Consider the following 14,253-nt stretch of genomic DNA (forward strand, 5'->3'; position numbering starts at 1 on the left):
ATGAATGAATGAACAAATAATTGCATTTAACTTGTCAGTTTTCAGCTCAGCTACAGATATCCCCCATGAAGTGTTCTGAGAGTCACCAGACTGGGTTAGCCATCTTTCTTGCGCATCCCTGCTCAGACCTTCTGGACCATTTACAACAGCAGATGGAGTTCCAGCTCCTCAGCAGATGGCCGGCTCCTTATGAAAGACCCCATGTATCTTTCAGCCTTGTATCTCCAACACCTAGCACAGCACCTGGAACATACCAGGTACCTCTGCAAAACACTTGATTTGAATAAGATACTTAATTGAAAGTACAAAAGGCTGAATGTTGGAAAAGAAAAAAAAAACATTGAATGCTGATTTGGGGACCAGTATTGAAACATTCATAAAAGCAAATATATCATAGCTAAGGGGCAGTGAATAAACAAAGGAACAAAGAAGTCTGAGCTTGAGGTCACACAGCTAGTGAGAAGCCAGGGACAATCTGGACCCTGGGTCACCAAAGTCCCCGCTTAAGCCATGGGACCACCCCGCCTTTGACAGAAACTGGTCACCAATCCACAGGATGATCATTCTTCTACGCCGGTGCCCCTGTCTTCCCGCAGAGCTTATCTGCTCTAGCAGGCTGGGAACAAAGCTTTTGCTCTTCCATGTGTTTTGTCAGTGCTGTGAAGAGTGGCTTAAACCCTGTGGGATGCAAGAACTGCTGTTTTCAGCTGCCAATGTTTTCATGCATTGGACATTCTATGCATGCTGTCAACTTTCTCTCAGGAGTGAGACTAAGTCTTGCCTTTCTCCACCTCTCAGGCAGACCGTACGTTAGCAGACATGTGATGGGGGAAATGCACTCCAATCAAATCACTAACATGGCCTTGCCAACTCACTGACTTTTGTTTCTCTTGCAGAGTTTGCCTGGGCAGAGCATGGTATTTGCTTTTTTATTTTTTAAAAGATGCTTTATATATATATATATTTTATTGAAAAGTCAGATATAGAGAAAGGAAGAGACAGATGGGAAGATCTTCCATCTGCTGATTTACTACTCAAGTGGCTGCAATGGCTGGTGCTGCGCCCATGCGAAGCCAGGAGCCAGGAGATTCTTTCAGGTCTCCCGCATGGGTGCAGGGTCCTAAAGCTTTGGGCTGTCCTGACTGCTTTCCCAGACCACCGGCGCCCATGTGGGATCCTGGTGCACGCAAGGTGAGGACTTTAGCCACTAGGCTACCACACCAGGCCCTGTATTTGCTTTTAAATAGCCTATAGGACATTAAAATATACCAATGGGCAGGGGGATTAGGCTAAAAGATCACCAAATGCAAAGGATATTTTACTGTAAGTATTGGTTCCACTGAATTTAGACTCCTTCTTCCATATACCCTTTATATGAACATTCCCTGACAGTGGGAATAAAGCATTCCTGAACTGTGCAAGAATTTACTAGAATGTGCTCTACCCATCTGAATTATGTGTAACTGAATTTTGAACACAAAACAGGTAATGCACTCAGTGTCCATGCTGACAGACAGTTCCAAGCAAAACTACTGATTACTCACAATAAATAATTTCTTAGGATAGGTTAGGGGAACATTTGAATGTATTATGGGAAAATTACTTTCCAGGGATTGAGGTATTTTAGATTTAATATCAGATTCCCTGAAGACTCCACAAATCTGGCCTCTGTGACCCTCACTTATATTGTGCCATTAATTACATGGGCCTTCAACTTGGGCCTCATTCGGAATCCTGTTTCTAACACACCCTGACTGTGATCTGAGACAAATCACATTAACATGCAGAGTCTCCGTTTCCTCATTTATATACTAATATGTACGAATTCATAAAGTGCTTGCTTTATGTGTCAGTTCTGGGCTTGATAAATGTTGCCATTATCAATGCTATTACCAACACTACTGAGTACCAATACAGGGTTTGGCCAGAAGATGAGATCTTTTCCTGACCTAATGTTCTAGGTCTCCAGATACTGAGATCCGGAAATGCACTGAGCCTGTGACAAAAACAGCATTTAGAATCACAGCGTTTGTCACAGTGGAATCAGTGCCCCAGACTGCCCTTGGGGCAGCCTGCCTTCTGCTTTAACTGAGTGATTGATTTATTCTGTTGCTTTGTCATCTGCAGTATTGCTTATCCTACAGGAATTGCCCCCCATGAGTTATTCAATCCCCAAAGATAGCAAAGATAGCAAACAACTCACTGATGCATGCTTTTCAAACTTGTTTTCCATATAAAGATAGATATAGATAGATAGATAGATAGATAGATAGATAGATAGATAGATAGATAGATAAACAATAAAGAAAGCAAGCTAACTCATCCAGAGGCCATATCCGCAATCATCACCTTAATGAGTTTCTCACCATTCCTGGCCACTCTCATACCATATCATAATCCATCTGCCCCATCACTCAGGTCCGGGTACCATGCAGCTGGGGACAGCTGCCAAACCCCAGCACTCCAGAAACTGCTGAGAATAGCCTGAACCTGTGCACCTGCATCTCCAGTGCTTCCCTGTAGCAGCAAGTGAAACTTCACCCACAGGTCCCAACCTCCTTTACTCAAGGCCAGTTCAGCAACTCTCCTGAAGCCCTGTGTGCCGCAATCTCAACCCGCTCTAACACTACGAGTATTTCAACAGCAGTTGTTCCCTGACCTGTTGGCTTGGTCAAACTTGAACAGTAGTAAGTCTCATGCAGTAAAACACGTTCTTCCTCAAAACCTCTGCTAACAAAGCAATTTCTTTCTCTAGCTTTCTTCTATCTCCTTCTTTCTATTCTGATATAGTCCCTGTCTGCATATATGATTGCTACAAAGGAATGTGAATCTCCTCTGATCCCACAGAGAACAGCAGACATATAACTGAGAAGATAGTACCTTTCCACAAAGGCTCCCTCCCACCACATTCTCCCTTGGGACAGGTGGGGCTCTGAGCAAAATCACAAGGCTTGGTAACTGGGGCTCTGGCTGCAGTGCAGCCCCACTGGACCCCCCTGGCTGGCACCTTTTTCCAGTGCACAAATGCACATGTCTGAGTCACAATCCTGACTGCTCAGTGCCCTAATAATGAAACTCCCAGGAGCCCAGCCAACAAAGCTCAGGAATGAAGACGAGAGAGGAAAGGAAGGATGGAGAGAGATGAAAGGCAGGAAGTGGGGAGGGGTGAAAGTGGGAGGGGAAGTAAACGAAAGTGCTGTTTAAAAAAATGTTTTATTCCTAAGGAAATTATAACTTATTCTGTTGACTAGCCCCTGCCTATTTTACACCTTAAACCTATCTGAGCTATATATTTTGAAGGCTAAGTCTTCCATTAGAGAAAGTCTTGACTTCTACACGTGAAAGAATGGTAAGCACTAACTTCCAGGAAACCCATGTCAGTTCACTGAGTGAAAGCGATTGTCAATTACCCAGGAGAACCACACTGTCATGTCTAGTCATCCTGTCTAAAGTCAGTAATTGTCAACACTCCTCACTTAGAAAGTACTTTTCTAAACCGCAATGTTCTCATACTACTCATCCACATAGTGAAAATAAACACAAAGTACATTTCTATCATAATGGATGGCATAATCTTCAATCTTCTGCTCAGAAGAAAATTTCATCTACCTAACATTTCTCAGTGATACACTGTTTTCTAAATTTTAAGCAAACTATTACATATCCAACTGTGAAAATCTTGTATAATTAAAGTGAAAAACCACTCTAAGTCTCTCTGACAGTCTTAACAGCATGACACAGATAAAGAGCTAGTCCAATTTTCTTTTTTAAAAATGATGTGTTCAAATTGTATGAAAGGCCCTTGCTTTGATGATGATGGTCATGGTTTTTGCTTGCCGATTTGTTATGATAATATTTTTGTTGATTAGATAGGTATTAGAAGATGAACTAACCTTCCATTTAAGGGATATAAAATATATTGTCTTGATGTATTATCATTTTAAGTTTTGCCAGGCAAGACTTAACAACATTTTATCAAGAATCTTTCTATCTTTATTTATGTGTTAAGCTGCTTTATAATTTTACTTTGTATGTTGCTTTTATCATTTTTGGTATTTGACGTATAATAATAAAATATGTAAAAAAAAAAAAGAGCTAGTCCAAATAGTTAAAGTAGCTGAAATTTTAAAAACTTGATTTGAGAATCATACAAATGATAACAAAAGAAAATATGAATATGATGATGAATGGAGGGATTCACAAGTATATATAAGTATGACAAAAAGTTCATGCAAAATGGAACTTAAAAGATATTCATTTTGGTGTTAAAGTTTTTTAACTCTAGTGGCTAGCATGGTGGTCCAACAAGCTAATCCTATGGGTGCCAGGTCATGCTCAGCTGTTCCACTTCCGATCCAGCTGCCTCACTCCCTCTCTCTATAAATTTGCCTTCCACAAATCTTTTTTAAATATCTAAAAAAAGAGACATCGGTCTAAAATTTTCTTTTAAATTCTATGTCCTGCAGCCCAAAGCCTTGGGACTCTGTACCCATGTGGGAGACCTGGAAGAAGTTCCTGGCTCCTGGCTTCGGATCGGCATAGCACTGGCCGTTGCGCTCACTTCATTGGACGGAAGCTCTTTCTCTCTGTCTCTCCTCTCTGTATATCTGACTTTCCAATAAAAAAAAAATTCTATGCCCTCATTGTAATTTTGTTGTTGTTCTAATTCATACTGGTTGTTGACCTTATTTCATGGCTTCTCATTTAAGGGAATGTATAGCCATGGAGTAATAGAGACTACCATATCCAGATGTGGGGATATAATGCAATATGCATCCCTACTTCCAAATCAAAGATGGACTCCCAATGAAACTGTTGGACATGTATAGACAATAGGATGCTGAACTGTCTGATATTGTACCAGCAATATCGGGGCACACTTTAATAACAAACTGATGGAATCATGACTCCTTATGAAGGACTATGCTGTTGTAACAACATGGAGAAAATCAGTCAGGCGGTGGGAATTTGGGGTAGAGGGAATCCAAGACTCTACAGAATTGTAGCATAAAATTCAAAATTTCAAAACAAAAATTCAAAAAAAAATGAAAGTTCACAAAACATATATATATGAAAGTATATGCATAGATTCATGGACTTTTAAAAACCACTATTAACAAAATAAACATGTATTTTAATTTAATTTCCCCATGAACTTATCAAAATATCCTCCTATTAACAAAACACAAGATTTCCAAGTACAAATGAACAACCACATAGCTTTAAAAAATCTTTATTCCAAAGCGGCCATAGCTTCTACAGAGGAATAACATGTTTAGGAAGAGACATCAGAGTTCCAAGTAGCTGTCAAAATGCCTTATTTGAATACGGATTGTTGAAATCCAGTAATCCGGTCTGTGGAACCAGAAAATTCCTATAGAGTGTTATAAAACATATCAAATCATCCAGTAAAAAACCAGGGAGTCCTTCTTAAGGAACCTCTTCCCTTCTGACATAGGAGATAGAATACTTGAAATCAGGTCTTGAGCCAGGTCCTTCTGTGCCTAGTAGACTTCACTGGCAATTAAATGGGAGATTCATCACAATTTTCGTGGTATACCACTTACCTTGACAGTAAAATTTGTGCTTGTGCTGTAAAAATCACAATATCCCTGACAGCAGAAACCTGAATACCAGGCACTGCTCTGACACTAACTGTAAGTTCAAGTCAAATGATTTAACTCCTCTAGATCTTGGTTTCCTAATTGATACAGTTATATTTATAAGCAGCTTAAATATTAAGTGATCAGAATCACATCAATATCCACAGCCTGTATTGGCTAAGTGAATACAGTGCAGTGATGATGATGCTTTTTATACTAAGAAGCCTCCAAGTTGGCTTTTTGTTTTGAAATACAGAATAGGCGATTTAGATGATGTGGCCATCTTGATGAGTCAGCTGGACATTAAGGTAAGTGCACAAAACACTACAAGATGTGAAAAACAGTGAATTATTTACTTACTAAAATATAAAATAACAAACGTTACGTGGTAAAAATACGTACAAATAAAATGTTTCCTCAGATGTTAAACATTAACCATACACGAGTATTTCCTATAAACTACTGTTAACACAAAGCAAGGATCCCCAGAGTCATTATAGAAATGCGTGTTCTAATGCAAACCACTCTGCTATCCCTTAGTATATCTTCCCTGGATGCCACAGCTTATTGAATTGGTCAAATTGTTCAAAAAATATCTGCTGGGGACCTGGGATGCGTGGCAGGCTGGGTGGGGCTTTTCTTTTTATCTCTCCCCTTACCCCGGATACAGAAAAAATATATATATTAATGTGGAAACAACAGTCTTACCCACTTTTCCTGTAGCCCTTGACTCTCTGTGCCCTAATCAACTATGTAAAGATTATTAAAATAAAAGAATTTTAAAAAACGTATCTGCTAACAAAGATGGAAAAGCATTTTTCCATCTTCACAAAAACGTAAGATCACTTCTTCTGATTCTTAGTGGCACAGTGAATGGAGACTCAGCACCATCTTACATCTGACAGATTGAGCCTGGCTTCTCTCTGAGCCACTCACCATGTATGACTCTGAACAAGATAGCTCACTTCCCTTGGAATTTTACTTTCATTCTACTTTCCAGATTTAAGAAGGGAGGATTGTAAGAAGATATTTGGCCTACCAGTTAAGATGCCATGTTCCATATCCAAGTACCCGAATGTCATTACAGCTCCCGCTCCTGAATGTACTTTCCTGCCAATGCAGGTTCAGGGAGACAGCGTTGCTGGTTCAAGTCTCGTGTTCCAACACCTACCTGAAGAGCTCTGAACTGCCTTCTCAGCTCCTGGCTTCTCCTATTAGCCCCAGCATTCACAGATATTTGACGAATGAACCAACAGTTGGAAACACTCTTTTCTCTCTGTTCTGGTCTTTCAAATATTATGAATAAAATTTTTAGAAACTTAAAAAGAATACCTGTTTCAAAACAAATTTTTGTTTTATTTGTTCTGTTTTATGTGAGTTTGCAAATAAGAACAGTTATTAGAGATAAAAAAATAAATTCTGTAAATGGAGCTTCAAAAGTAAAAAAAAAAAAAAATGGAATTAAATACACACATTTACTTAAGTACCAAAGCCTTTTGAAGCCTGGCATAATTTGTTTTTTCAAAATAAACAGTTCCCATGAACTTTCTGAAATTTCTTCACGTGCATGGGTCTCAAGATTTTTCTACACAAAAATAAACAGGTCAGACCAACCACAAAAAGCAGAGCTAGGGTTCTCATTGGGTGTTCCCTCCACGAGCAGCAAGACAGAAGTTTGGGTGTTTTTCTTTTGAAGACCCTTACGGAGCAAAAGTTCTCTGCAAGATATAATTCATTGTTCAGACCTTCAGAAAGCATCACCCCACTGCCTTTGAAATGAAAGACTATGCAGGAGAGAACTTCAAAATTAAAGCTTGTGGAACCAGGGGCTGGAACAAGGCAGCAAGGTTTTCTCCTACACACTTACGTGCTCGATGCTGCCGACTGAAGAACACTGTCAATTCAAAGTGACTTACCCAGATCTGAAGTTTGATTCTCTTCTCATTTTTGAATACAGTTTTTACTTTGAAATCGATTCCAACCGTGCTGACAAACGCAGATGTGAAGGAGTCATCCGCATAACGGAACAGAAAAGATGTTTTCCCCACACTGCTATTGCCAATGATGAGCAATTTGAACATGTAGTCGAAATTCTGATCAGAGGAGTCTTTCTGGCTATATCTGGCATCTTGGGTAGAGGCCATCTGTAATAATTGAAACAAAAAAGAGGAATGGATCAACCTTCCATTGCCTATGAAGCTCACAGCACACTCATTATTGGCCTTGCCAGAAACAGATGTCAAACACTCAGGAGGCAAGTGGAGAGTGATCCTCAGCCTTCCTCTGATGCTGGTATCCATGGCAATAATTCCCTACTGGAAGACAGAACAGCAAATCTTACAGCTCTTTCCAGCTGTGTTGGTGCTTGTCACTGCTCAGCATTCAGAACCAATCAAAGACACCAAAGGAGACGTTTATAAGGGTAACATCAAAAGCAAAGACATGAGGAATTGGCTGGGCATGCTGACTTTCAAACTTTATAATTCCAGTAATGGAGAAGCCAAAGTGCCTGAACAGCAGGGTGTTTCTTTCTGAATTATCTAAATTATTACAGTCCTTCTTATTTTCTAGGGAAAAACATCCAGAGCACATTTCCATTTTATCTATTAAACATTTTATCAAAGTAACACCTTAATATAAAAAAACAGTCTCTCAAATCAAAAGTAATGATGATAGCTAAAATATACCATCCAAACAATGTGCCAGGTACAGGTCATTTATTTAACCCTCCCAATAATATAAGGTAAGTAACTTTATAATTTTCATATTAAAATGAGGCCCAGAGAAGTTTAATAACTTGCCAAAGTCCACATATGCGTTCAGTAATAGAGACAGAATTCCAATCGGACATGCAGGGCCAATGCTATGTTCTTGATCCTGGTTCCGTTTTCCAGTGATGACTATGGAAATGTACACAAAGTGCTATGGAAAGCCACATGAAATGTATTCATTGTGAAAGGCATAAAGAAGAGCCCTACCTATTCAAAGCTTGGCTCCACTATTTACTGACTTCGTGACCCTGGGTTTGTTACTGCAAATTGGTGCACCATGGTTTTTTACAAGACACAGAAAAACAGCATCTATCTTGTGAAGATAACAGGTGGAACAAAAACAAAGCAGCTAGGAAAATCACACAGCATAATATTTATTACTATTAATTCATATTAATCTAATTAATATTAATTATAAATATTTATTAATTATAAATGTTTTAGGCATTTATTTTTTCACATCTTTTTTGATGATCACCTTAACATTAACAAATATGGTATTGCGCTATTCCTAAGTACCATCTGTCTCAATATAAAAAAACGGGGCATTTAAATGATGATTCCCAGTGAGAAATTAATGCCTTTACTCAGTATCTTTTCTAATTCTAGTAATTCTTCAACAATTGCTCTTTTGTCCAATATAGTAACCAATGGTTGCATATGGCTAAACTATATTAAAAAATATTATAGTCACCATTACAGTTACTATACATCCCCTTAAATGAAAAGACACAAAACAAAATCAACAACAGGAAGGAAAAACAAAGAAATTAACAACGCCACGAAGTTAAACAACATGCTACTGAATGACTAATGTGTCGCTGAAGAAATGAAAAAGAAAATCAAGAACCTTCTTGAAGAAAAATGATGCTGCTGTATGATCTATGAGTCACTGAAGAATTTATTTTGAAGAAATGAAACTAATCAAAAAAATCAAAATCCGTCAGATACAGTTTCTGCTGGTCTTTGTTGGTGATATGTGTCACCTGTAGGCAACAAATAGATGGGTTTTGTTTTTTAATCCAGTCTACTAATCTGTAACGTTTGACTGTTGAGTTTAAGCCATTTACATTCAGGGTTATATGAATGGGTGGTAATTTGGTTCTGTCATTTTAGCAATGGGTTGTTCACGAATAGTAACTGTGTAATGAAGACTATCATATCCAGTAGCATGTTATTTAACTTCATGGCATTGTAAATTTCTATTTTTCTTCCTGTTGTTGATTTTGTATTGTGGCTTTTCATTTAAAGAGATGTATAGTAACTGTATAATGGAGACTATCATATCCATGTGAGGGTATAATGCAGTATGCATCTCTACTTCCAAATCAAGAATGGACTTCCAATGAAATTGTTTACTATAGCTTGACAATAGGATGCTGGACTCTCTGCCATTGTCCATGCCCACAATAATGGACATACGACTGTGTATGAAGAACTATACTATAATAATTATATAGGGAAACTCAGTGAGAGGGAGGGAATTGGGAGGGAATAAGGAAAATCCCAGGGCCTATGGAACTGTATCATAAAATGACACAAATAAAAAGAAATATAAACTTAAAAAAATTTTTAAATATATGATTAAAGTTTTGTTTTTCAACTTCACCAGTCGCCTTTTAGGTACCTACTTCAACTGCATAATACTGTGTGGAGCAATACAAGCATGGAACATTGCCATAATTGTAGAAAATTTTACTGGAGAGTGCTAGCAAAGACTATTTTTCATTTCCCATAAAAACTTGTTGATGAATGGAACTTTCTCTTGGGAATGCTATGGGTTAGACATAGTTCAGGTATGTCCAAGTGCTGGAAACTTGGTCTTACTGTGGTGGCAAACGTTTAAGAGATGGAACCTGGCAGAAGGTTGTTAGGTCATTGCGAGACTACTCTCAGAAGAGATTATTCTAGTGCACAAAGGACTCCAGTTAGTTCCTGCAAGAGAAAACCATAAAAAGAGAAAGCTTAGCCTCCTAACCTCTGGCTCAGAAACCATGTGATAAGTCCCTCTAACACACGTTCCTGTGAATGTGTCACCTGCCATGTGGGCATGCAGCCAGAGGTTCAGTGGTAGGTAAACAGATGACAGGTTTAACTGATGTGCCACATTAAATCTCAATTCTAATCTTCCCACAAGTCCTACTAAACAGAGACAAAACAGATTACTTCTGGCTAACAGCTATGACCACAGCCTACTTTAGAATTTTTGATATTTCATTTTCAAAATTAATGGTAACAAAGAAAAAAAAAGCAAATAACTTATATCCAAACATTCACGTAATGGCTTAAGAATCTACAGCAAACTAAGCCACTTTCTAGTTACCATGTGCCAGCGGTTACTGAGAACAACTTCAGGGTTAGTGGGAGGAGGATTCAGCAAACTTATCCGGAAAAATTAGCAATTTTCCTTGGAGATTAGAAAAATGAATATAAGGATGGGACACTGGCATTGGAAGTACATAAGTAAAGGAGTTTCACATTTCAATCATGTGTTTCCTGGACTAAATAAATAAATAAATAAAAATAAAAGTACTTTTTCTTGAGTTTTGAAACAGACTTAAATTGTAAAGCCTAGAAGGAAACTATTAGAAGTCAGGATTCCCAAACACTTGTCATCTGGGCCCCAGATTGATTCTCCCTGCTGAAATTCCTCATTTGCGCACAGGCTTCCGTCCCACTCTGCTGTGTCTTGGGATGGGCTGTTAACTGTGATGCTGTTTGCAGTCTCCAGCTTGCAGTTTCTCCACGTGTCTGCTACTGTTTGCTCTGCATGAGCCAGCTGAGAAGCAAGACACCGCCCATATCACGACTGATAAGTCAGCATTCAACCGAGAGGATCCTGTCCTGAGAGTGGGAAGTGGTCAAGTCTTTGAAGATTTCAGCTGCAGCTCCGTCTTCTGAAATATAGAGCCTGGGAAATCTAGGGCACTCATAATTCTTTTCAGTTGCTTTACTCTAACAGGGAATGAATGCCACTCTCCTGGGATTCACAAGGCAATGCATACAATCATATGCCGTAAATCATGCTATTTTTACATGTACTCCTCAGTTCTTTCAGCCTCGCGCTGGATCTCCATCTCATGCAAAGCTTGTTGAGTGCATGTGGTTAACTCTGCACATATGTACAGGAAAATAGTTAAATAACACATCATCAAAGCCATCACAGGCACTGTACATATACTAGCGCTCCTAATCCTTTCACTACTCCTGGGTCCAACTATTCATATTCCAGTTTTAGAGAGGAAGAATGCAACGGAGTATTACAAAAATGGTTACCTTTTTCCTCCCCCTGTGGAAATGTTATTTATGTTTGAACTTTACTTTTAAAGAACTAACGGGTGGGACTCCTGATGGTGAAATTCACAAAAATATAAGGAACCCACTTCCCCACCAAAAGCTGTCCTCCATAATGGGAGTTCGTCTCTCTCAGAATTGTCCTCCCTGAGCCTTCAGTAATTCATCAATTACGCTCTAGATTTTTGTAAGCCAGTGCTGGTTCCTGTGGAAGTTTATGCTATGTAATTTGAGGCAGTAGAGGGCAAGATGGGGCATGGACATAATTTGCACTATGACCTTCTTCTCTCATAAATCTAACAGGAGCTGTTGATTTTCCATTTGTTCAGCTTTTTCCTTGTTTAAAATTGAGAGTGACAGTTTGCAGGACACATGCAGAGCTGGAAATCACCATCACCATTTGAAAATTGAAATGAATGGAATTTGAGGGAAAGCTAAAGCTTCTTGTTATCTTAGTTTCTCTTGGTCTTTGCACTGAGCCCTCATTATCTGTGCCAAATAGGTTCTTTATGACCAAGGAGCCTGCAGACTCAGCGAGTTTACCCTGTCCTTCACCAGATTAACATGTCTGAAATTTCAGTCACGGAGCAAAATAATCAAAGAGGTCAGGGAGCTTTTTGTCTTCACTCATAAAAAAGATTGATTCCTTTATTGGAGACTTAGACTGGAATGTGTTTATACACTCACACACAAAAGGGTACCCATTTCTGAAAAATACAAAGGTAAATTTATTTCTGTTGCAGAATTTCAGAAATCTACATAGTTTTTTTTAATAATATGCATTCTCATGGTATTTTTGAAGGCCTTTCACATACATGCAACTATGAGACTACCAGAATGAGACATAGGAGAACAATTTCAAGACATAAGAACAGGAAATGATTTCTTTGAGTAGGACTCCTTTGAGTAGGACTCCAAAGACCACAAAAGCAAAAGTAGAAAACTGGGACCACATCGACCTAACAAGCTTCTGTACAACAAAGGAAACAATCAACAGAGGGAAGCAGAACAGGAAAAAATTCTGTGAAGTATTCGCCTAACACATGAAATCATTTACAAAATACATCAAGAATTTAAAAACTTAACAACAAAAAACAAACAACCAAATTAAGACATGGGCAAAGGATCTAAAAAGATTTTCAAAAGGAGAACTACAAATGGCCAGGCAGTATTTAAAAATATACACAATATCACTAGCAATCAGGGAAACACAAACAAAACAATATCCCTTAGTAACAAATGTTTGAGAGGATGTGGAGAAAAGGAAATCTTTATATACACTCTTGGTGGGAATGCAAATGAGAACAGTACATTACGGAGAAGAGTGTGGGAGTTTCTTTTTAAAACTAGCAATAGATCTACCAAATGACCCAGCTAGCCCACTTCTACTGTGTGCCTGAAGGAAATGAAAACCAAATGAAGATGCACCTGCACACACTTGCTCAGTGCAGCTCTGCTCAGGCAGCTGAGCTATGGAACCACCAGTAGATGGGCAGATAAAGAAAACGAGGTATATACACACGCTGGAGGATCATTCTTCCACAAAAGAAAATAATGCAATTCTGACATCTGCAGCAAAATGCATGAAACTGGAGACCAGTATGTTAAATAAACCAGACACAGAAAGACAAATACTATGTTTTCTCTTTACATTTGGAAGCTAAAACAAACCCTCCAGCCAAATGCAGAAATTTGATTAGTAAGGAATGCACAAGGTCAGGGAGAAGGGATTGAAGGAGATGGGATAACACGTGCCTAAACACAGTTGTATGTTCCACAAGATAGTGGCACTGGCTACATTACAAAATAACAAATTGTATGTTGTGTAAAGAGCTGGAAAATCCTGAACAAAAAGAAAAAAATAAGGATGTGAAAGGCTACTTGCCTAGCTTGGCCAGTTTATGTTATGTGTATTTGTCAAAATATTACATTGCACCCTATAACAATGGATATGTATTACATGTTCATCAGAATTTTAAATGCTAAAAATCACAAAATATCTTAAATACTTAAGGTTTTCCAGTTAATGTGAATGGGATATCTTTTTATTCTTTTTTTATTTTTATGAATATAAAGATAACAAAGTACATGTATTTCATGGGTACAGGTCTAAGATAATAACCATTTTTCCCTCCGTTCTTCAATCTCCCTCCCTCCTCCTTTTTATGCTTTCAATTCACTCTATAGTCACAGGCTTAATTCATCACCAATCATAACGTGAATGAGATTTCTTTCTTGGTCTCTCTTTTAGCAAGATCATTCCTAGTATGTAAAGCTGTTTTTGTGATGTTGGGCCTGTATCCTGCTGCTTTACTGAATTGGTTTATCAGTTCTAACAGGGCTTTTGCTGTTGTTTGCTTCTTGGGTGTGTTTTGTGGAATGTTTGGGTTTTTCCACATACAAAATCATACCACCTGCAAATATGGATATTTTGAGTTTTTCTTCCAATTTTGGTGCCCTTTATTATCTTTCTCCTAACTGCTCTTGATAACGGCTCCCATACCATATTGACTAAGAGTGGTGAAGGTAGATAACTTGTCCTGTTCCAGACTGGAGAGTAAATACTTTCATTTTCCCCGCATTCA

The 14,253-nt window shown here is 38.5% G+C and overlaps 1 protein-coding gene across 2 annotated transcripts in view; it reads right to left on the bottom strand.

Moving 5' to 3' along the window:
- RAB3C (RAB3C, member RAS oncogene family) overlaps positions 1 to 14,253 on the bottom strand; it is a 225,871-nt gene that overhangs the window by 194,954 nt on the left and 16,664 nt on the right. For both annotated transcript variants that reach the window (XM_058680137.1, XM_004583715.2), the window contains exon 2: positions 7,520 to 7,747. In XM_058680137.1, the coding sequence (XP_058536120.1) occupies positions 7,520 to 7,747 (228 nt within the window). The remainder of the gene's footprint in view (positions 1 to 7,519; positions 7,748 to 14,253) is intronic.

Source organism: Ochotona princeps, chromosome 23 (genome assembly GCF_030435755.1).
Source record: "Ochotona princeps isolate mOchPri1 chromosome 23, mOchPri1.hap1, whole genome shotgun sequence".
Taxonomy (NCBI): domain Eukaryota; kingdom Metazoa; phylum Chordata; class Mammalia; order Lagomorpha; family Ochotonidae; genus Ochotona; species Ochotona princeps.